Source organism: Metopolophium dirhodum, chromosome 2 (genome assembly GCF_019925205.1).
Source record: "Metopolophium dirhodum isolate CAU chromosome 2, ASM1992520v1, whole genome shotgun sequence".
NCBI classification, from domain to species: domain Eukaryota; kingdom Metazoa; phylum Arthropoda; class Insecta; order Hemiptera; family Aphididae; genus Metopolophium; species Metopolophium dirhodum.
In genome coordinates this window covers 8012742-8037783 of record NC_083561.1, presented here as the reverse complement: position 1 = coordinate 8037783, position 25042 = coordinate 8012742, and the positions used below count along the sequence as shown (strand labels likewise).

Sequence of the window (25042 nt, the reverse complement as noted above, 5' to 3'; positions counted from 1 at the left end):
TTCTATTTTTCTTGTTTACCAATATTTTCGTCTACACATCATACGCGAGCGTACACGTGAAAGGGTATCCGCATACACACGTATAATGTGTAAAGGATACACCACGCCGGATATAGGAGTGTCCGCTACTGTTTGTTTTCTCCGCGTGCGTGTTTGTGTGTACCTATACTCGACGCTCTGTCAAGGTTTCTTAAAAATTAAAGGCGCGAACCGTGCTCACTTCTTATTTTAAGCTAATTACTCGGGTTTTTCATCGCGTAAACGTCGCGTACCTTATATTATACGGATATTATATACGTTGTAATTACTCGTTTTACAATGTGTACACAGCCACACGGTAAATTATTATTACTATTATTATTGTAATAAAGGTACGTCTTGACTTTCGATGAAACCGCTATTACGGGCTATTATAGTGTTATATTTTAATAATATTCTAATCATAATAATGTGTATGCCGTGTGTATAATAATATGTATAAAATATATAACAGTTGAAACGTATAAAAATTAACAAATATAATTAACGACGTTTTTTGTTTTGTTTCCCCCATAAAATATTAAATAGGTACAAATAAATTCCATCTTCATAAACTAAATAAAACATAGTATTTTCTTCGCTTCTTCGTTTCCCATATCAATACGTATAGAACACCGCGGCCAGATAATATATTGCGCATATCATATTATTTTTATTTGTATTTGTATTTCAGTATTTGTCACCCAATCTATTAATTGCCCAATAAAAGCGTGCACCGCACGACCCGCCACCGCCACCGTCACACATCACGATAATAATATAATATAATGGGCCTTATTACTTTTTGACCGAGTAATTAACTACACATTATAATTTATAGTAATAGTATATTATTCAAAAACTATAAAACTCTCGTACGTTTTTACTACCCGGAATCAATTTTATCGGGTTCTATTAAACGTGCTCGAGACATTATAATATTATACATTTATTCCCCGGGAACCGATAAAAAATATATGTATATAAGAAAAAAACATTTTAGAATTCAATTAAAACAACAAAATTGCCATGAGTCGTAAACCGTCAGATATACGCAGCACCGCGTCATTATAATAATTCATAATATATTACTTGTGTATCATTATTATCATCATCGATCGTCTTGTATCTAAAAACACAACTCTCTGGATCGACGGTTCAATTACTGAGAATTCAATCATTTCGACTGACGCCAAGTGCGAGAATTTGGCAATTTTATTATTCACTAATACTGTATAATTTGTATAAAGCAGCAGCGGAAAATATATGTTCCGAACATTGGCATCTTGACAACTACGGTTTAGGGTTCTTTTTTAAATTTTTATTATTAATCCTGTAAATTATTTCGAAATATTTATCGTATTACGCATCTTATAGACGATGTACGAGTTTAACGCGTCTGTGTCCTGAAACAATATAAACGGATCACGAAAAAAATGACAAATTGCGTTAATGTGCTTTCGTTTAGCAGATTGCCTAACAGCTATTTTTTTCCAATCGGGAAATTTTCATTGTACATAAAAATAAAAACGGCGGTGGTAATAAATCTATATAATATAATATTATATTATACACAATATAGGTACTATATAGACATTAGACAATATATAAAGTAATACACGGGTGTAACCTATATAAAATACAATAAGTACATTGAATCGTAAATTTATTTATGTCAAATCAATATACCGGATAACGAATAAAATAAGAAAAAAACAAATGTACATTACGCCTACGATAAAGCCTATATATGTATGTATGTGTACAACCGAGTAAAATACCGATTCCTCCACACTTATATATTATATTATGTACGTATATATATAGGTAACGAAAGCTCGTTTAAAGGTTCGTCATGATATTGTGCATCTATAAATTATTATATTATTATGCCGCCGTGTACGCTGAGGTTTATAGAGGGATTATTAAATATGTATAATATATCTTTCCATGGATACACGACCTTGGTTTTCGCGGGCGGAATTCGCAATTTGTATCATTCTTATGTATTACATATTATTATCCTCTATATGCCACGAGTGTGTGCAGTGCACGACTGTGCACGTGGAATTTATATTATATAGCAATAGTCCATTTATATTAAAATCAAAATACATATAATAGGTAGGTATATACAAAAAAAAAAAAGAACGAACAATAAAAATGTGCGGAAAAACAATTTTTTCCTGGAATCAAAAGGCTATGCCTCATATACGCGCATTTCTCTTGGTAGGAAAAAATGCGTATAGGTACCTACTGCAGCAACGTGGAATCCAGTCGACCCAGATGCAGCAGAGACCGGGAGCGGTCGCCACGCGCGCTTGCGATACAAATTTAAACAAAAAACTGTACATCTATGTACGAACTATTGAAATTTATTTATACACTGCAATATTATTTTTATTATAATGTAGTGTTATTAGTTATTTTAATATCAATAAACGGATGAAAAACGGACGAGTACAACACGGTGTCCGGATTTATATCGAAATTTGCTGCCGGCCATTTAGGCTTGTATTTTTCCCTCCAACGTTGCAAGCATAATATGTAATATATATACGATATGAATGATATATATATATATATATACAAATGAGAGGAATAGTTTTTTTTGTGCTAAGTTTTTTTTTGTTACTGTCGACCGGCACGCAATCATCCGACTGAATTGGCCGAATAAATAAATATAAAAATATATAAAAAAAAAAAAGGCACTAATGTATGAAACGTCGAAAAAGGCGGCTAAGAACAAACAAAGACATAATTCACAAACACACACATACGCTCACTCGCGCATATATATTGTGTACGCGCGCATGGAAACCATAAACCTTTCTTTTGGCCGAAAAATCTCGCGTGAGTGTGTGTGTGTGTGTCAGTGAGTGCGTTTATCCTGTTACACGGATATTTTTTACTCCGAGCGAGCCGTGGGGGAATTATTATTATTATTATATCTTATATTTTTTTTAATTAATATTTCCCTCCCCCCCCCCATCAACCACCACCGCCACCACGCCACTATCACTGCCGTCTTGTACGCGCATTTCTGCCGACGCGTTATTATTATACACACAGACATCACACACACACACACACATACACACACACACGCGTATATTATATAGACAACGCCGCGGCCATATGGCTCTTCACTCGCGTATTATTATTACACAGAGGCGACCACTTCCCTCCACCCGTCCGCCGCGTACACACAATGGATATTTTCTGTTCTCCGAGTCCGTTTCGTGTACGCCGGACACTATAATGTGATACATAACGTGATGGTATTATGATTCCGATCGTCGCGCGACTTCGAAGCTATTCGGGGATGTCTGCTGAAATCCAAAAATGTATGGGTTTAGGTATACATATCTTTACAATCGACGCCCAGCGGTATCGTCTACCCATGTAATATCATGATATTAAACCGCGGTAGGTGCTTACGTACAGGTAGATATTATTGTAATACGCTATTACTGCAGATTTTTTTTTTTGATCTCTTTCGTTCGCGTGCTACAGATTATGTGCCGAAGTCTTGGCACGGACCCATGCCAACACCAAAACCCTGCAGTATATGTTATAACGTATATGTTTTATCGTAGAAAATGATTACCTATCGTAAATTTATAATTATTAATATATTTGAATCTAATAAACAACAAAAATAATCTTTCAAACTCCGACCACAGCTGCACTGTGTGGGCGGAGACTGTTATTCGGACGTGATATTATTATAATACATAAAATATGTATTAACAGATCTAATCTGTTACTCATATCAATAATACGTAGGTGCCCGTAGCATTAAATATAGAGCAAATTCATGTCTAAAATTGAATATTTTCGATAAAGCAATGTTTAAAAAGTCGATACCGGTAATCCTCGTACCGCTTATACGTATACGACCATATTAGTTTTCTTTTTAACAATAATTAATATTTGTACATTTTTTCGGGTGACATAGGACTTAGCACAATAATTGCACATCGGGTGGCCCGCGAGAACTGAGGAAATACGTTCATTGAGATCAACCGATATATATATATATATATATAGTTGGGCTCACAAACACATAAAAATAATATCTATAGCCTATCGCGCACGGGCCTTATAAACCCGGTGATAAAATCGAGGGAAGAATAAAAACTCCGCGTTGAACGAAACGACGGAAACGTAAAATTATGTGTATGGGTAAAACTATATAAGTAACGACCCGACGACCGTGTTATAATATTATAGCAAAACGCGTACATAATCGGAATCGAATTAGGTAAAAGTTGATGAAAGACATGAAAATGTTTGCTGACAAGACCTATCCATTGCGTGCAGTGGTGCCTAAGCATGGTGATTAAGAAAATTCGGGAGAGGCTAACTCCGAAATAGTTTTTGAAAACGAAGAGGCAGTGATCATATTTTATGCGACGGGTCCCAGATGTGGTTTTTTAAAGTGTTTTTCGCGGTATACAACACATGTATATATTATTATGTTATATTATACCCGCATGTCTACCGAGTTGGGTTTCTTAAAATCCATCTTTAACAGTTTCGCAAACGCATTAGTATTTCGGTTCTTTTTGCAAACCATTATTTTCCACGAACTCGTCGTCGTCACACCGTGGACCTCCTCGTCCGATGCCGCCACCGCCACGCATAACAAAACGAACGTTACGACTTGCGACTTTACGATCTCGACGGGTGGCAGCGGCGGGGACGTGCTACAATATTTATTGTTATTATTATTTTGTTCGTTCTCGCCCGCGAAGAAATCGCGTGAAATTTCCACAGATATCCAGTGTAGCCGTATAAACTCGTAGTCATATAATTCGCTTTTTGCAGCGTTATAATGATATTATGTATGTACGTTTTTACATCTATATATATATATATATATATAAACCTAAACGTATTATATTATACATGATATGGGCGTCTTGTGGCATACAATAATTTCATCTGGCGGCGAGATATTATCGTTGTAGATCATATTATTGTTATTATTATTTGGGTGTACGCCGCTGGGTTTTGATCGACGATGACAGTTCTCGGCGAAAAATCTTCGGCAGTAAAAATGTTGTTTTTTTAAGCCGTCTCGTTATCGCGGGCTTCTTTCGCGGCGGCGGCGGCGGCGGCGGTATAGGCGAGTTAGGGTTTTGATGAGCGGGTGGCGGCGGCGGTGGTGGCCGGAACGCGCATAATGCGCGTTTAAGGAGAGAACACGCATAATGTCCGTTGAACTCGCAAACAAACGTAATGTAATAATGCCGGTTCCGTCTGTCGGCGGCGGCGGCGATAGATATAGATGCAGATTGTGCGCGGCTGCGAAAACCGGTACGGTGTACGACGACGACGACGAACGGCGGCGGCGGGTACACGCCTGGAATGGGAGCAGTTCGGATTAGCATACGATACACTTATATATTATGAGTGCGCGTACACACACACTACGACACACGCACTCAGAGATATACATGTATACATGTGAATTAATACTGTTTTATTATGCGCTTTTAAAACCGGGTTTTATGTATATGTATACCAATACCGCGACGAGATTATACTATTATTTCGTATTTTTTTAATTTTTTTTTTTTTTTTGTTCTCATAGCCAACTGCGCGATATAGAAATAAATAAATAAATAGTATTAATATAATAATAATAATGATAATACGATGTAGAGGAGAGCGAGCGAAACGGGTGCAGGGGAAGGTATAGGACGAGAGAAAAAAAAAACGGGAAAAATTGTAATAATCGTTCGCGTATATATAATAATGTACGCTCATTTATATATACATATTATTTTGTATATATTATGCCGGTCGTACATCAATTATTATATTATTACATGCAACCATTGTTGTATGCGCTTTTTATTGCAATACTGTAGTACGTTTTGTCCAAGTATAAACGTCTGTGTGCGAATGCCTGCGTGTGTGTGAGTATCATAGGCGGATCTATACAAACAAAACCGACCACCCCCAAATCGGTTTTTTTTAACAAAATTAATTTCCGTTTAAATTAAAATTTTTTCCAGACATATAAACAAATTATACATAAATACACACACACACACACACACACGAACACACACACAAATACAAAACACGCTGCTAGTCCCTGTCCTTCGTCCCTGACTTTTTCCTAGTACTCGACCGCCATAAAAAAAAAATAAAAAAAATAAATAAATAAAACTGAGGAAAAACTTTTTCGGATCAATACTGAAAAGCAGTTTAAACACACAACAAAGACTGCAACATTTCTTTTTTTTTCTTTTTTTTTTTCATTTCTTTTTCCCAGCAGACGAATACATTACCGTCTGCAAAAAACCGATAACGTCGAGACTTTTACGACATTTGCCCGTGTAAAAGTACAGTTTTATCGTCAAAACTTATGGAAACCCGAAAATGATTGCGTTGCAATCGTATGTATATTGTATATGTATACATACATATATATATATATATAAATAATATATAGGTACACCTACCGGTGGTGGCATAGAAGGGGTTGGAAGGGAGAGAGTCAAGGGGAAGGAGAGACCAATGTTACACGACGACGAATGCGGCGGCGTGGTGACGGTGATATACACAGTGAATTGATTTAAATGCAGTTTTTGCGTAGCGCGGGTTCACCCCGAAAACGAGGACGACTGACCCACATATTAATATCATACATTAGCCGCGTCTCGAGTGGTTTTTTTATTTTTCGTTTCAAAAACCAGTTCAATCTCGTAAAAACGATTATTTTATAAGAAAAATCCACGTCATCCGCTGGCCGGTTATACTAGACCAGTTTTCATGTAATCATGATAGATAGACGCATGTGTTTTCCGTTTTAATATTATTATTATTATTATATATTTTTTTTTAAGTAAAAACCGTAAAACGCCCCGAGGTTGAATTCAAATCGGATACACTGTAATTTCGCCAATTTTTTCCTACTTTTTAATCGTGCTGATATTATACCTACCTACCAATATAACGTTATTATATATTTATGCGTAGTGTATCTATATAGATAGATATATAGACCGTGTGCAGCACATCGTTATTTTATGCAAACGTTGCGGTCGCCCGTTTCGCGGTGGTGTTCAAACCGCTCATCAGTCTAGCGTGCTCCGGTTGTCAGAAGCGTTCTGACCACAAACGAAAATACCGACCGAAACCGCGTGGTTACAAACAATATACATACCTGTACAGTATAATACAACCAGTAGAATATATGTCGGTAATATTTTAAAATCGCTCATTTTCTCTTTTTCTTTCCTATCGATCTCCCGCCCACGTTTTTCCTTTTTCCAATTATAACATTATTTTTTATGCGCCCGTTTCGGGGCTATTCCACCGGTAAATGTAAAGTGTAGGTTTAAAAAAAAAAAATGTATGTTATGTCGTTTGAACGTGATTTTCACTTTTTGTCACACCACTATAATAAAGCTGCAGTGGCGTGGACCGAAAACGGCGTGCCGGCCGGCCGCGCACAAAAGGAGCAATTAACGTATAATTAATATTGTTTCACGCTGAGAACCACTTGATCGACGCGCGCGCATACCATAATATTAATATTATATATAGGTACCCTCGCCTCTATATCTATACATAATATATTATATATATGTTTGTGTATACGGTCTCGAGAACAAAAAGATTGTACGGTTTTGTGTGATGTGATTATTATCTCTCTGGAGCTATTGTAAAAGCGCCAAGAATACTGATCGTTTCATATATATATACCCACAATAAATATTATATGGTAAAAGAAAGAAAAAAATAATACTCGCGTTCGTCTTATATATTATATTTTATATATATACCGTACATGGGTACACGGCCGCGCCTATAAAACGTGTTAATGGATGTATAATATTATTTCACCCACCTCCCCCTCCCACAAACCCAGCGTACACAGCCACCGCCGTCGTCGTCATAATCCCAAAAGGTTAAAAACGCAATGACGGCTGTTTTCGTTATGACGCGCAATGATTATGTTATATTTATAATAATTTTTTTTATATCAATAATGTATACGCCAGACACCAGTAGAGCCGGCGTGGGTATACCGCAACAGACGGACTAAGAGATGGACACGGATAGAGAGAGAGAGAGAGAGAATCGCATTAGATACACATCACACCCTATATATGTACATATATATATATTATGATATGTAAAATGTAAATTATCATTCATGATTATCGTGGTACGAGGATTTAGGGGACGTCGCGCGTCGTAGTCGATGATGAAAACTCACACGACACCATATGACGATAAAATAACAAAAAAATAAAAATGCAGAGTAGTAAAAATATCGAAAGAAATAATCGAGAGGCAGTCTCTGGCACTTTACACTTTACTTTTTGTTGTTTTATGTGCCGCCGGACAAAAGCGTATTGTAGGACTTGGGCATTATAATAATATAGTGTGTGCGCGAGTGAGTGTGCAGTGTGTCTGTAATGTGTGTAACGGCGATAAAACGCCTTTGACGTTTTTACTACATGAATAATGCGTAATAACCGTTTCGACGATAATAATCCATGTTTGTCGTGACATAATATTATTAGCCGAAACAGCGACAGGTTTCCAATAAGGTAACTTTATTTATTATATGTAATGTAACTACCACATAATAGCTAGGCAAAACAACCTAGCCGAATTTCGGGTAAACGAGCGGGTTTTATATTCTGCTGACCGAATCCAGCTATCGATAACTTAATTTAACGTTTAGGCGAAATATTATAATATTAAATTATACATTAATAGTTTTTTTATTAATATTAAAATATTATATTAAATTATTAAATAAGTATACAAGTGGAAGACAGGCGGTATGTGGGTAACGCGTTAGTACATATACATTTATATGCCTAGTGTTAATTTACTTAATTTAAATAAAAATATAGCATTTTCGTCGCTGATGTTTATTTTTTCACGAGCAGCGAGTTACAGGTACCACTGTGAAAACTCGGTAACTTATCACTTTATCGTATCGCCGTAAATCCGTTTGTGCCCACCTGCAGCCGATCAACCGTACCGTATACCCGGTAACCGTGGTAGCCCGACACAGCTATAATACAGCAACAAACGACCGTACGATATTATAATATTTTATTTATAATAATGTAGGTACACAACACCGTACGATAATAATATTATAATAAGAGAGGACAAGAAAAAAAACGAGTCGTGTGCGCACGCAATCGACCACGTGGACGAGAGGAGCTAGACGGCCGCGGCGTAAACGGACCGTGAATGAATCAACCGGTTCTCTCGGCGGTTACGCTCCTCGCACCCTCGGCCCCGCGCATCGAGACGGTCGATCGGTCCGCCGCCGCAGCCCTCGTCGGGCACGTGACATCGGAAGCGCGCGCGCGCCCACCGGTTCGGACCGCGGCCCCCGCAACCACCGAACGACTGTTATCTGTCGCGTGTTATCGGCCGACGAGACGTTAATGCATGCGACACGAATAAAATAATATTATGTTGATTTATCCCGCGTGCGATGATCGACAACAGACTTTTCCGAGCGAATATCCGTAATAATAATAATGATAATAATAAAAATTATCGCGTTTTCTACTACGACGGGGACCACCGACGACGAGCCGAGAATTGCGTTTTCGTGTTTTATATCGTTCGAATTTATTATTATTTTATTTTCCCGGCACCGATCACGAGGGCTATATATGTATATATTATGTATTATATGTATAGTTCTACACTTCTACATTAAGCATTATCTATATGACGCCATGCGTACCTACACTTAGTAGTTAGTACGATATAAACCCCCATCCCCCACCAATCACCACCACTCAAACCACACACACACTAATCAGCTCTCAGTTTACCAATTTATATTCTAAGTTTTCTATCAATAATTAATATTAGTCTTGTCCTTGAATTTCCTCTCGCAATAACTAACAAAAAAAAAAACAAATTCTAAAGAATCCAAAATGCATAGAATATATACGTTATAATAATATAAGCCCTCCATAGGCATATTGTAATGTTTGATAATTCAAGTGGAAAACTCGGAGATTATACAGCACTTAAACACTGTACGACCAGGGATATTATATTATTATGTTTTAATTTATTTTACGTGTATACTAATTTATCGTACATCAGCCCAACCTTTTTAAACGTGAGTCTGAACATGTGAATTTCGTTACACGGCTGTGGTGGTGGTGTAACTCAATAGTTTATAGCTTGTCAATTAGGGTGAGGAGGGGATTAGGGAGATTGTTCTTTTCCGAATCCACCTACCTATTTAATAGTATCGTCTTTTATATTGAACGTGTTGTGGTGTATTATTGCTTCTAAAAATTCTGATTGATTCATTATGGTACAATATCGTATATGTTATATTTTATGGTATAACTGTAGGTACCTATATGATATACGTGTACCTAGCATTGCTATAGTAATTACGAACACATAAATATTATATACACTCACTTACAAGTTGCAAGCTTATACATCGCAGTCATGGCCCTTAGGTACTACATGCGCAAAACCGATGCAGTATAGCACTTATACTTGTATAATACCTACGTCGAAAAACTACCTATTAGGTGCTCGTACGTGTCCAAAGCGTTGGCGCTCGAACACTGTAGACTGCAGTATAATATTATACGGATACCCGAGCTATATAATATGTGTAGACACCTGCTGCTGCAGCGGATTCGAATTATTAATACCGAATCACACGTTTATGTGAACATAATATATAATATATTATCGAGTTTAACGATATATAATATAGAGTATTCTCTATTATATTATGAATATAAATATTATACGGGTCTGGGCGTGCTAAAATATATGTATATATAATATATTATTATTGTGTATTATTATGAGGTCACGTTCTCGTCCGTATATTATGTATTATATATAATATATCATACATAATATGCATAATATATTATCATATAAACGAACGAAAAAAAAAATATAGAACGATATTTCGATATGATCAATGACAATAAAATATAATAACAACTTTTATCGGTAGTGCGTATACCTCTGTCTAGATTAATATAACCTTTCGAGACACCGAGTCTGCAATGTAATTTAGCGGCAGCTATATTATAAACAGCGTTTAGTTCGATTTTTTACCGATGTTCGGTAGATATTATATACGTAATTTGTGTGAGTACGTCGCGGTCAACGCCTATTTAATACACCTGTAAAAATTGTAATACCTAGTACCTATCTAATAATGCACGTTAGGGCTCATACGATTATACATATAGTAACGCAATCGTTGGTTTTTCGCGCACCTGCAATAGGATAGAATGGGATAGACACGCCTTCGAATAGATGTAGATTGATACGTGTAAGTTGGCTGAAAATCAAAAAAATAGAAATCGATAAGATACCGATATTTTTTTTAGTTTGTACGCATTTTGAGTTGTAAATAACGACGCGTGGAACACATCAAGTATAGGTAATATAATATATAGGTACATACAGTATATATTAATTATATACGGCCATACGGGTATATAATACAGGTGAAATTGTGTATTTTGAAGGCCGTTCCCAATTCCCATACCGAGGTAAACACATTTTTTGCCAAAAAACTCATGTTAACAGTAATTACACGTATTTTCATTTAAATTATTAATACAATATTTCCAGACCCCCAGGGAGTTGGCAATTTTAGATTTCGGCATTCCGACGCGACCTCCACGCCGCCGCATATTATAATAATATTATATTATATGCCAACCGGTCCGATCAATCAGCGGCTTGTCACGTTTTCTCGAATAAACCGAAAAACGAACTCTCGCGAGTTTTGCGACTCGTTGGATATACACATAATATTATAACATGCATACTAATAATATAATAAAACTACGTTGCATAATTATTATTATTTTGTATTCTAAGTACGCTTAACGACGCTGGACAATATATACTTTTGAACTTTCTTATTAATGCTCTATTGATTTAACGGTCAATCTATTTATTATTATTATTATTACTATGTATATCTGTTATTGGGTTTCACGTGAATGAGAACGAGTGCACGATTTCTTGTTGAAAACAATTTAACAGCTGTTTGTATGGGAAAAAAAGGAGTGTTTTAATAACTATAAATAATATTATAATTTGTAATATTTTCAACCGATAATTGTTTCAACTGCGATGGTATACTTTTACATATACTTTAAAATACATATAATTTCACATATATTATATGCCGCTATATAATAATTATTTTTCACGCATAATTACTATCATTCAAACGATTTAATATCAGACGCAGCAAAATCAACAATTTTAGGCGATGGTAAAAATGGGAGTAGTAATATAATATATATACTGTATAAGTACTCGCGCGGATATTACAAGATTTCATTGCGAGCGCGGTCTGGTTAAAACGTGCACCCGTCAATAAGTAAAATCCGTGTGTTCTTTTAATATTTTTGTCTTAAAAGATGTTTTATACACATATGCACATATATATATGTATACATCCATATCTATATATTATATATAAATAGGGTCGGATGCTGCGCCGCATTCATTATCGCAGATTACACGAAAATATTGTAAATACCCAACAAAAGAATCGTGCATTTACATATTCACCGAGCATCGTCGGTTATTAAATAAATCTTATTAACATAACAAATGTGTTACATCCTTTCACTTTTGATAGGTTACGCACACATACACACAAAAAAAAAGGTTCGTTCATTCATTCATTGAAAAATAAAGTAGGTATATATAAATATTATATGATAATAATATGTTATAATATTTTATTACCGTTTTATTTCTCGTCCGTTTCCCATCGTGAGATAATAATATTATAGTTATCGCACATCGTCTGGACCTTGATGTCATTCTATCCACATCTCACCCGTCGTTCAAACGAAGAGACGTATTTATTTTTTTTCCTGTCCGGCCTATCTGCGCAGCGTGTTTAACGTATTAATATTATAACCGTTCGCGATCGGCAGAGGGGACGGCGGCGACATCGACGGAGGGAACAGACATCACTTTTCGCGCTTTCAAAAAAACTTGTTCTAAGCACGTCATTCCGCGGTGCGCACTCTATATTATACACACTGTACAACGTAAGTATGAAGTGACTTTATAGATATAGGTACCCACACCACTACACGCGATGTAGGTATATAAAAACGAAATTCTACTGTGGGCGCGAGCGTTTTACTCTAAATTCCGAGAATACGGCTAAGGAGGAGCGATATCTGTGTGTGTGTGTGTGTGTGTGTGTGTGTGTGTATACATAGTAAATATATATTTCGTATACGATATGGTCCGCGGGCGATCTTTTTTGTGTTTAACTGAAAAAAATACAAAACCGGATCGACCGCGACGGCCAACCGCGTATACCCATACGGTTAAATAGACATCGTATATAATGTAATATAATGATACGTTGAAAAAATAATCATAATAAATATACCTACCTAAATAATAATATCGCATAAAATATAAGGTGTTAAAATAATGCACGGAATGACGGAATGTATATTAATAGTGGTGACTCTGTTTTTTTAACGACGCCGTTTTGGACATTTTCGCGTTAATAACCCGCCGGAGTCTCGTTTTTTTTTTTTTATATATTTTATATAAATGCGTTTCATCTCGGTTGGCTGAATAGGCATAATTGGCCAAGTCGTCTGTGCGTCGTCTGTTCGTGTCGTATACGCGTATAAATGATATTGTAATGTATACAGCGTGCTCGCCACCTCACGAGGAAAAAAAAAATGTTAATATAATAACAATAATAGTAAACATACCTTATAATGGCAGCCTGCGACGATGGAGAGCGGAGACGACGACGATTCGACGTGACGCCATCGCACCTTTGCGAACGGCGGAAGCGTGTCGAACACCACACCGTTAAACGTATAAATATAATCGCCACGGCCCGTCAGGTGTATAATATAGATAATAATAATAATAATTGATGATTGTTTTCTTTTTTCCATTTCGATAATAATTATTATAAATCATTGCCTATTATAATAATATATCCGTCCGTTATTGGCGCGTTTCTTCCCGTTCGGTATTGCAGCCACTACATAATGATATTGTATTATTGTCGCTTGCGTTTAAAATGCCGTGGTGTTCATATTATTATATTATTTACACACGGCCGACATACGTCGATTTTCCGTTACGATCGAATCGTCTTATCATCGTTATACACGTAAATCAACCATATTGTGCCTATATACTACATTATAATTACTTTTGTCCATGCTTGAGCGTAATCACAGAACCCATACGTACGCATAACTATGTCCATTACCTAACGACATTTACCGAGTCGAATCGTTGTGAAACTGCAGGAACAATGTATACTATAATATCGTTACATTGGGATACATACACCTACGACGTCCGAAAGTTGTCTTTTCGTAGTGCTAATATTGTTGAAAATTTGAAATATAACATTTAGTTACAATAACTGCGCAGCAATAAACGACTGGGGTAGGTAGTTAAAAAAAAATACTGAACCTATACTGTATGTTTAATAATATTATATTGGGCGACGACTGTACGTCAACATATATGCATGTACAGTTCCACGTTTTTCGTATGGCGTGTGACGATAATAAAAATAAAATTCGAATCTCTATACACCTATAATATTATGTCCGTATAGTGTATATATGATGTATTATGAGCGAGAATGGAGGAGACAATATAAATACAATAGTATATATTATTGTCATTTGAACGTCATGCTTTGTATTTTTGAAATTGATTTCGAAATTGATTAAGTCAAACGGACACACACTCGCACATAAAAAGACCATTGCGGCCCACAAGGGTGCCACGCACATATATTATATATGATATTTGTCTATGGGGGAAACGCCGTTCGGGTGACATGTCCTATGTCGGCAGTGGCGATGGCGGCAGAGGATTATGGGAGCGTTGACCATGATGATGATGATCAATATGTTCGGGAAAAATTGGAGGAAGGCCGAAAACAAAAGGAAACTTAAAACGGGTTCGTGATTCCAAAATGGCGACCGTACGGTCGACTTATGCAAATATTAATAACGGACGATGGGAACTTTATATATGTATATTTATCGGGGAAAAAAGGAAAAAAAAGAATGTAAGGGTTACCGACAAACAAACACAATAGCAATAATAAAATATATAGAAGGGGTATATATATTTTTTTTAATACTCTTTGAGAACTCGTTACGTGCTAGGGGTACTCACTTCTGTGTGTGTGTGTGTGTGTGTTTGCATATGAATAGGAGTTCAATTTTTTTTTTTAATTCTTCCCTACAGTAAAACAGCTAGAGCGGGAAAGGCGTTCGCGGGCGGGTTACACGTCGTAAATACTAATATTCGATATGAGTCATTATTTTTAATGAAAAGCGCCGTAAAGCCCGGTGTCAATTTTGGAAGCACGAAACGCGCCCGCGTGAGTCATCGAAAAGGAAAAATGCATATTCCACACAAAAAAATATATATGTATACAATAGAAATTATACGGGTCGACCAAAATTCGTTTTTTCCCCCGTTTGAACATAATAATATTTAAACGGTCCTCTAATGAATCCTCGTAGAATATATACCCTTGAAGCTAATTAGATTCCATTATATAATCTCCATCGCCGCCGCTGCGCTGCGATGGATATATCGTGCGTGCACTAATTCTCCGGGCCCGCTGAGGTCGTTCTTATTGGCTCGTTAATCATATTTTAATTAAAAATAAAAAAATTAAGAGAGAAAAAATATTATACATATAATAATAATATATTATATATATATACATACATACGCTGCACACTACACGTTCGCTGGCGTATATGATGCGTATAAACTCGGGTAAAATACGAAAAAGAATACACAGAGCTGGGTTTGTTTAGACGATATTACGGTGGGCCGGCAGACCGTGTTTTTTGAGGTCATTTATCATTTCGTACGAGACGATAGCCGGCAGACACACTCCTTCATCGTATTTATTTATTTATTTTTTCTTCTTATTCTTTCTCCGCGTCTCCTCGTGTTCTCTCTTAACTAACCGGGGGAATCTTAATTATTTTGGTTTTTTTGACAAAAACAAAGATTTATTATTGTTCTTTTGTTCGCAGACGTCGTCAAATATGACGGGAATTTAATTACATCTGTATAATAATAATAATAATAATAATAATAGTAATAATAATATATAGTGTTTATAAAAACGGTCAGATCTTTGTTCTAAACGTCGTCATTGTTGTCGGGTGGGCATCATAATATTATACATATTAGGTGATGCATTTCGTTTTCTTTTGGACTCTTAACTGACAGTGACGAGGAAGCTATATTTATAAATACATATACGCACTGTGGGCTTTGCTGTATGAGTGTGTATGTATTATGTGACGTCCATTATATTATATAGTTTTCGAGATATTCGCGAGTTTTAATTACGGCGATACGTGTATATAATATATTTTGCCATTAAATGTATTGAATTTTCGACCGTATATTGTTTTTAGATTTCTTTTGATCGTTCCGTATATACATTAACACTCGGGATCTCGATCCAAGGTTATAACAATATCAATACGCCTGTACACGGATAATTATTATTTCTGTATAATGTATTCAACAAGTATAGGAGCAACAATAATTTCAAAAATCTCTGCATCTGGAATTGAAATGATAATATAATACGCATTATGGTACATATAGTAATATCTGAAATATAGGTCTTGCGCCGAGACTGCACCCCGCGCAATATATAGACGCGAGTACACGACACCGCGAGCTGCAGTCTCGCAATAGTTAAAATACATAGATGTATAGTATATTATATAGTCCCGCAGACCTTGCCCGATTTTTATTTCAGGGGAACTCATTATTATTATTATTCCAACTTACAATAAACATAATAATATATACATATACAGACAAACGCCATCGGCGGCGACGTGTCGTTTCGCGAATAATTTTTGTCTTTTATATAGGTATATAACATTATAATACGCGCGCAATGCAGTGTATACATATACAATGTTGAGTGTAACGTAGTTGCACAATAATATGGTCGCGAACAATGTGATTTACATACATTTGCGTGCAAATCCGAAACCCCGCAAAGACCACATAATTATAATAATACATACATATATATTATGTCGGACGCGATTCGACTTTTTTTATCGTCTAAACACATATTTTACCCGCGCGCGAACACGTAATACACATATATACTCTCTGCGCTTGTGTATAGGTACTCGTAAATTATTATATCATTATATGGTATGTACATTAGGTCGTACAGTAGCAATGCGCGAGAATCCGTCATCAAATAATAATAATAATAATATACGCAACGACTATAATACAAGCCGATCGTCGTGATATTAGACGTACGTCTTGTCGTCGTGAAAACTGCAGCCGCGGGTTGCCTACCTATATATCATTATAATATTGTAAATACTAAATATGGTAATATATACCTATATTATATATTATGATATGATGATCACGCGACACAAAAATGTAGACCGTTCTCCGTGGTGTGATTTCGGTTAAATGTATACGAGCGAGTACAATATTGTATCAAAGCAGTAGCAGTGCGATTCTACCGGCCGGATATATTACCGCGCGTATAACCATTATTTTATCCCTAAAATAAATTTAAAAAAATTGCATTACTCGAACCATAATTAAAGTCAAGTGGGGTTCGCCAACGCGACCGCCACGACGACGCACGGACGCTATTAAAAATAAAACACATCGAACCGCACAATAATAATATTATGATATAGGAACCTCCTATATATACATATACAATATGAAAAATATTTATTGTGGGCAGGTGAGTTGTTTTTTTCGCGGCTGCAGTGTATAACAACATGTGTGTGTGTGTGTGTGTGTGTACGTGTGTATACTTATAAATTATAATATTATATTATACATGTACACGGACTTTACTCCAAACGGGCGATCGTAATATTTATTACTTTTGCGTTGAACGTAAGGACTTGACCCATGTCGTCGCACTGCTGCTGCTGCTGCTGCAGAAAATTGATTTAGTCGGCCAAAATTATTAACACGCCGCCCGCCCGCCGCAACGTAATAAATTATGTAAAGGATTATAATGTAAACCAGCGCAACTCGGTGCGGGTATATTATTTACAGTTAAACTTACTCGGAAGACGTCATGTAGGTATATAGGTATAACTATAATATTATGTTGAAAATATCGAATTATATGTATAATCGTTATTCTTCACTAATACACAATTTTTTCCGTTGTTCGTGCCTGCACATCGACCATTAACTCCATGAACAATATAGGTTATTACAATCCGTATAATTTCGAATTTATTTTCGCTTAATATTTGTGTTTCAAAAGCTCGTTCTTGAATTTGATTCGTAATCGTTGAGCTGTGGTTGGTACAAGGAACTCGCGAATTCACAAAAATCAAAGAGTTTTCGTTGTAAATGTAATTACCCAGTAACTGAACATAATCTGCAGGATGTACCTATTCCTCTCGAAATGTACATTGTTCGATACAATTTTAACATAAATTATACCGATTGAATACAATTTAATATGTAATGTACGTATTGTACGGCCTAACAGTATACCAAGTATATACGATGGATATATGCTATACTTGAGTTAGATTTGATATATTAGGTAGGTACCTATGCGTATTAACTGCATGCGTGTTATAACACATTATATACGTTTTTATACATCGCCCACGCGACCAACGGATAAACAATTTTATACGATTTCGCAAACGATTGTGTGTTTTCATATGCATAAATGTATAATAAATAGGTATGCAACGCGTATCGGAAACGTGTTATTATTTTATTTTTCCGATTCGCGGCCGGACACCCGGGGTACACTACACACTGCGGTATTCTATTACATATATACACATTAATACATTATATTATATTATATATTGTGCGGTGCGCGTCGAACAACAGAATAATAATGAAAAAAAAACCAAATCATAACTATTACTATATGCCTCGGTGTATAATATTATTATTATATATCGTGCCAGTACAAAAGAATAACACTCGATAACACGACATAGTATATATATATATATATAATAATATACATACACACACACACTATATAGGTACACGCGTATTAAAAAAGCGGCGTCAGACTGCAACAACCGGAAGATCGCGGCGTGACCAATCGGCCGCCGCACGTTTGACTCGCTGGCGCCCGAACCGACCGACGATGGACCTATATAACCGTATTTTCGTATTATCGTCGTCGTCGGTATATTATACCTACGTCGTTGTGTACTACACGGTGTCGTTGTTGCTTATATGCACACACACACACATGCATATATATTATAACTTATATTATATAAATATAAAAGCTGGCTCACGCTTTTTATTTGAATATAAATTACATTTTGCAATGTTACGCAGGCACATTTTACAGGAGGCTCACATAATATCACGGGTACGCCGCTGTGGCGTTGCGTTGACTTCATGTACCGTCGTTAATGTCTCCAATAAATATAATCGATAATAATAATAATAATACATCGTTACTGTTATTGTACATTTTCATCGTAGTTTGGGTCAACAACACCCACTCCTCGAGTAATTTCAGATTTCGTATTGTTATAAACCTATACCTATATAGTTATACATAATATATATTATCATACATTTCTAAACCGATAGCGTACAACTATTTGCTCGTACATCGATATTACCTACCTATCTATGAACGATTCGCACGTGAGATATTATGTGCATGTGCATCGGTGGCATCGCGAACTTACTGCTCAATATAGGTACCTATACCTACTTGCTAATAACAGTATATTATGAAGGTTTTACTTTTTAACACATAATTTATATTTGTCTATTTAATACAAAGACATCATAACAATATTATTCTGTAGTGCATTCGTGGTGTATACACGATCTCGTTGTGTATATACCCATCGTATAATCGACTTTTATAGGGAGAAAGTCGTCCACTTCATCATCGTCATCATCCGCATGCCGTACCCCTACGTCTGGTTATTGTTATTAGACCGTATATATATAGTGACCTTTGCGTCAGGTCGTAAAAGCTTAATTTCGCGACGTACCTATTACTTTTTTTTATTTTTTTATTAGCCCCTGGACGAAAATGAACGTTGCCAAGACACATCGATTCGATTTATATACGCACAAAAGACCGGCATTTTCACGGTTTTATACAATATAACGACCTCAACATATTATTCATCTATGAGTTACGAATCACTGATGAGAAATAGAGCCTAAATCTAGTTTTTACATATTTTCAGTTGAGTTAAACAACGTTTTATTTAGTCAGTTTGCAGTTTTTCTAACTTCAAACTGTTATGATTTATGATTCATAGATGTTGTTTTATTAGTATTTAATTTCGTTCATAGACCGATTTTTTTCTAGAATTTTGTTTATAAAAAGCTTATTTTTAAAAAACATTGGAGATATGTAGATAGGCGCGTAGATGGATATATTCTATTATTAGTATCTCATACTCGCATAGCCTTGTGTCGCGCCCGATACTCCCAGCAAGCACAAATCAGTTTGGAATGCGTCCTCAACTTGAATCCCACAACAAATGTGACGAAAAGAGTAAAAGACCGTACTGCAGCAGCCGCGACAAGGACGGGAGTGCGCACAAGAAGGGCGATTGGAAATTCCAGTAAAACACAATGAGACATTGTGGGAACGGGCACAAAAGGACGTCCTTCAGTTGCGATGTCTTGTATACTCTTGTATATATATGTATGACAGTCCTAGTCTATAGGTGTCTATAATACGCGTATATCTCTATATAATATATACGCCTGCAGTAGCGGACAACAATGTTTTTTTCGAGAGAAAAAAAACAGAAAAGGGAAATCGCGTATTTTCAAAATCTTACTATATTGTGCAATTAATACAGTCGTTTACTCCGTAATTCACTGCAGCCGGCTATATTTTGAGTCGCTTGCAGCTGCCGAAAATCCTTGTCAGTTTACGAAAAATACCCTCGCGTAAAACAAACACAATAATAATTCTATCCTTTTGCCGATCGCGCCATTGGGAAATTAATAACTATTTTACTATATCATTTAGTCTCGAAAGTCGTTTCGTAACCGTTTCGTATTTCACCTGATCGGATTATTACTGCTATATTATAATTTTTTTATCGAAATGCAAAACACTTTACTATATTTTATATACCGTCTGCGACGGCCGTGTCATTTACAACCAGGGGAACCACACCTGTATATTATCGGTAACCAGGTGTCAGCGCATTTTTTTTTTTGTTATTATATGTATATAGGTATATATATACGTGTGTAATTTTTTTTTTTTTTTGTTTCCGGCAGTCCGATTTTATTATTCGAGTGCAAAAAGGTTAGCTGAAACCTAACTCCTATTGTTTTTCGAATAATTTAAAACGAAAAACATCGATCACCACAAAAGTCAGACTGCTCAGTCTGACAACCTACAACGTGTGCGTTTGTCGGGCGTGACACCGCCAACATTACAGTAGTATTATAGTCATAATATGTTTATAGGTTATTAAACCGGGCACACGACAATACGCTTCTTCCACGCGAAATTTACCCTTTTTCCGCATTATGTAATATTAAACATAATATACGACCATCACCGGATCGACTGTTTTGCATTTTATTATTTTTCTTTTTTGTTTATATTGATCGCCGCCGCCCGAAAAAGCGAACTATTAAGTGGTTATCCCTCGCACCAATATTGAATTGCAACTGGGAGGGTACGAAATCGATCCAAAATAAAGACACCGCAAGGATATGTCGTGTGGATACGGTTCATTGATTTGCGGGGCACATTTTATTTCCTTTTTTTTTTTTTTTGGCCCGACCTACACTTGAACGAGTACCTATAAAATATATCATGGGGACCGGCATACTGCATGCTGCACGAGCAGCTCGTGTGTGACTAATGATTTCGGGGGCTTTCCTTTCGCGCTCCCGTCGAAACACACCTGATCATGATTGTCAACCCCTCGTCGGCTTCGGTTTGACCTTTGCGATTTATTGTTAAATTATTACTTTTTTTTTTTTTATCAAACAATTTTTTTTCGTATAAGTCGCTATATATTTATAACTTTATAAGTAATAGGTTACGTTCGCGCGTCCGTCATAGTTATAATATGCTCGCGCACGATAAACGCGTAATACTCGCCACGATAAATACCTAAATCAGTCGGTATACCTATTGGCTATTGCTTTCACTTCGTCTAGACTCTGGACCGTTTTGAAAATCGATTATCGCTGACGTATAGTGCGCGGGACACTGTATAGAAATCGGATTAAAATAACGTACGGTATTTATTTTTTTTTTGTGATTTTAGAAACGCAGTCCGTTTAGCGAACAACACGGGAATATTAATTAACGGCCCTGTTGCTGTGTATCAAGTCCTGTTTCGTCTTATTTGGTGAATTCCGGTCCATAAAAATTAATTGCCGCCGGACAGCCGGAAAAAAATCGCGACTGGCGTTATAGCAGGTGCCGTTTTTTTACGACTATGGTTCTTTTTTCCACGCATTCCGCGCACACAGATTCTGCGTATTCAGTTCGTGTACACTATATACAATCATACGCGGTATATTATGTTTTAAATGCACCGCGTGTCTCGTCCCCGGGTCCCTCGATGCCACTGCGTCAAAATTGCATTTCCTATGCGTCGTTCCCCCCGCGGTAATTTCCGCGTCGCATTGTGGAAAATCACACTGACATTTTATGTCGCCGATTTCACTTCCGGCGACGTCGAACCCGCGAGTTTATATATAATAATACATACTCCTCATACTCAAAAACGTCAGTTTTTATTTTTCTGTCCGGTCGGTCGTCCAATTTGAGTTCGTATTGTCTCGTCTGTGTATAGCAATATGCGTGTACACAATATAGTATAATATAGTGATTCTTTTATTCGAACACCATCGAACATACTTTGGCCTATAGTATCGTCGATACTTTCGATTCACTGCTTTACGTGCGCGAAATACGCGGCGGCGGCGGCGGCGGCGGCGTCGCCCGCAGTCGCATCTATACGTATACTAAGCGAAGTATGTAGAAAACAAAAATTGGAAAAAACGAAAAGCGTCATATTATTATACACACGATACCCGCGCACGCGCACTCGCCCGCCGTGAGTTCTCCCACGTCCATATACGTGTCCCATTATATCATATTATATATATATTATTATTATATTATCCTTTTGTGGGCATCGCATATGATAATAATATACTGTATTATATATACACGCGTCACCGTGAAAAGGACACGCGGGAACCGATGGCCGGAAGCGATACGTCTATATATTATGTATTAATATGATATTATTATATTATATATATATATAGGCACCTCCCGTGTCCGTTGGACGTACATCACTAGATATTATTAGAGTGCGAGAAAACTGTATGATATATTGTATACTCACAACCGAGGCGCCGGGCGCGACGACGACACCGAAGACGGTCGCGTTATTATTATTGTCGTCGTGGTACATTATAATAGCGTACGCGCGTCTGGTCTTCCAATACAATGATATATATATATATATATATGTATACATTATGTATTGCGTTATTGTGGATGTCCGAGTCATTATATCAAGCCGACCGTATATCTATACGTTCGTATTGTATTATTGTGGTACGCATCTCCTGCAGGGCGATCGTCGCCATATTCGTTGTGGTATATAATATGCATTGCCGATTTTCGGTTAGCTAAAAAATATTATAACATGCAGGCTTAACCAGTCGACAATCAAGTCAAGAGCTGTGTGCATTTCGTTTCGTACGTCGCAATATAATTTGACTCCACTCTTCGACTTAACTAGAAGTATAATTTGAGTTGATTTCGAATTTTCGTCATCGGAAAAACAAGATTTCACACACCCTTTTATATACTATACTGTACATACGTCTACAATATTCTACAATATCCTATAATATTATAAGTGTATAAATTAACTGAAGTTTTAGGTTTTAAGCACAGCTGTCTTTTTTTTAATATCATACCATAATTAGCACCTGCAGGTACATAATCGTATGCATATTATATGTTTACAGGTTGAATGGTGACAATGGCCGATACGGGATTGTTGGCTGCACCGGCGGCGGCGGCAGCCCGGCACAGCAAAGTGCAAACGCCGCCGCTGGGCGTGTTCTCGTCGGCCGAGGACACGGATTCGGAGGCCGAAGCCGATCGGACCCGTGACGAGGAAGATGACGACGATGACCACCAACGCAAACGTCAACACCACCACCACACCCAGCAGCAGCAGCAGCAGCAACAACACCATCGCCGCCGTCAGCGTCAGCTGCAGCAACAGCAGCCCGTTTGCTTGGCAGCCAGATCTAACGCGCCCGCCATCAACCACAACAACAACAACAACAACAGCAACAGTAACAACAACAACAACAATATTAACAATAATCACAGCACGCGGAACAAGCGGAAAAACTTTCAGCCACGCAACATCAGCTATACGCAAGACACGGCTGAAGACGGTTGTGATGGCGGCAATGGGGGCGCCGGCGGAGACTCGGCAGCGGCCGGCGGCGACTTGTCCGCGGCCGCAGTGCTCGACCTGAGCGCGTGCACCGGGTCCACCGTGGCCAAGCGGCCGCGCGTCGACGACGGTTCCGCACCGATGGATCTCACGTGTGCCGTAGCGCAGCCACCAGCGGCAGGCGCGGTGCCAGCGGACAAGCGCCCGTCCACCGTCGCTGCTGCAGCAGCAGCCGCTGCCCATGGTGTTCAGCACCTATTAGCGGCCGCGGCCGCAGCTGCCGGCCACCACCAACACCATCAGCCGCACGAAGCGACTGACTTAAAGGAGTACGCTCAGAACACGGTCCGCGAGCTGCTAGAAATCTACGGACTCAACACTGACGTGGCCGACGCCATCACCAACAACGTGCCGATGGTTAACTTCTCTACCGGTAAGTCACCATAATATTCACCAAACAATGATAACTTCATATTATAAAATAGTATACT

General features: G+C 37.3%; 1 protein-coding gene across 2 annotated transcripts in view; it reads left to right on the top strand.

The window, feature by feature from the left end:
- The window catches only part of LOC132938622 (zinc finger protein castor homolog 1-like), an 87521-nt gene that overhangs the window by 3674 nt on the left and 58805 nt on the right, over positions 1 to 25042 (top strand). For both annotated transcript variants that reach the window (XM_061005556.1, XM_061005555.1), the window contains exon 2: positions 24109 to 24984. In XM_061005556.1, coding sequence (XP_060861539.1) covers positions 24114 to 24984 — 871 coding nt within the window. In that variant the 5' untranslated portion in view covers positions 24109 to 24113. The remainder of the gene's footprint in view (positions 1 to 24108; positions 24985 to 25042) is intronic.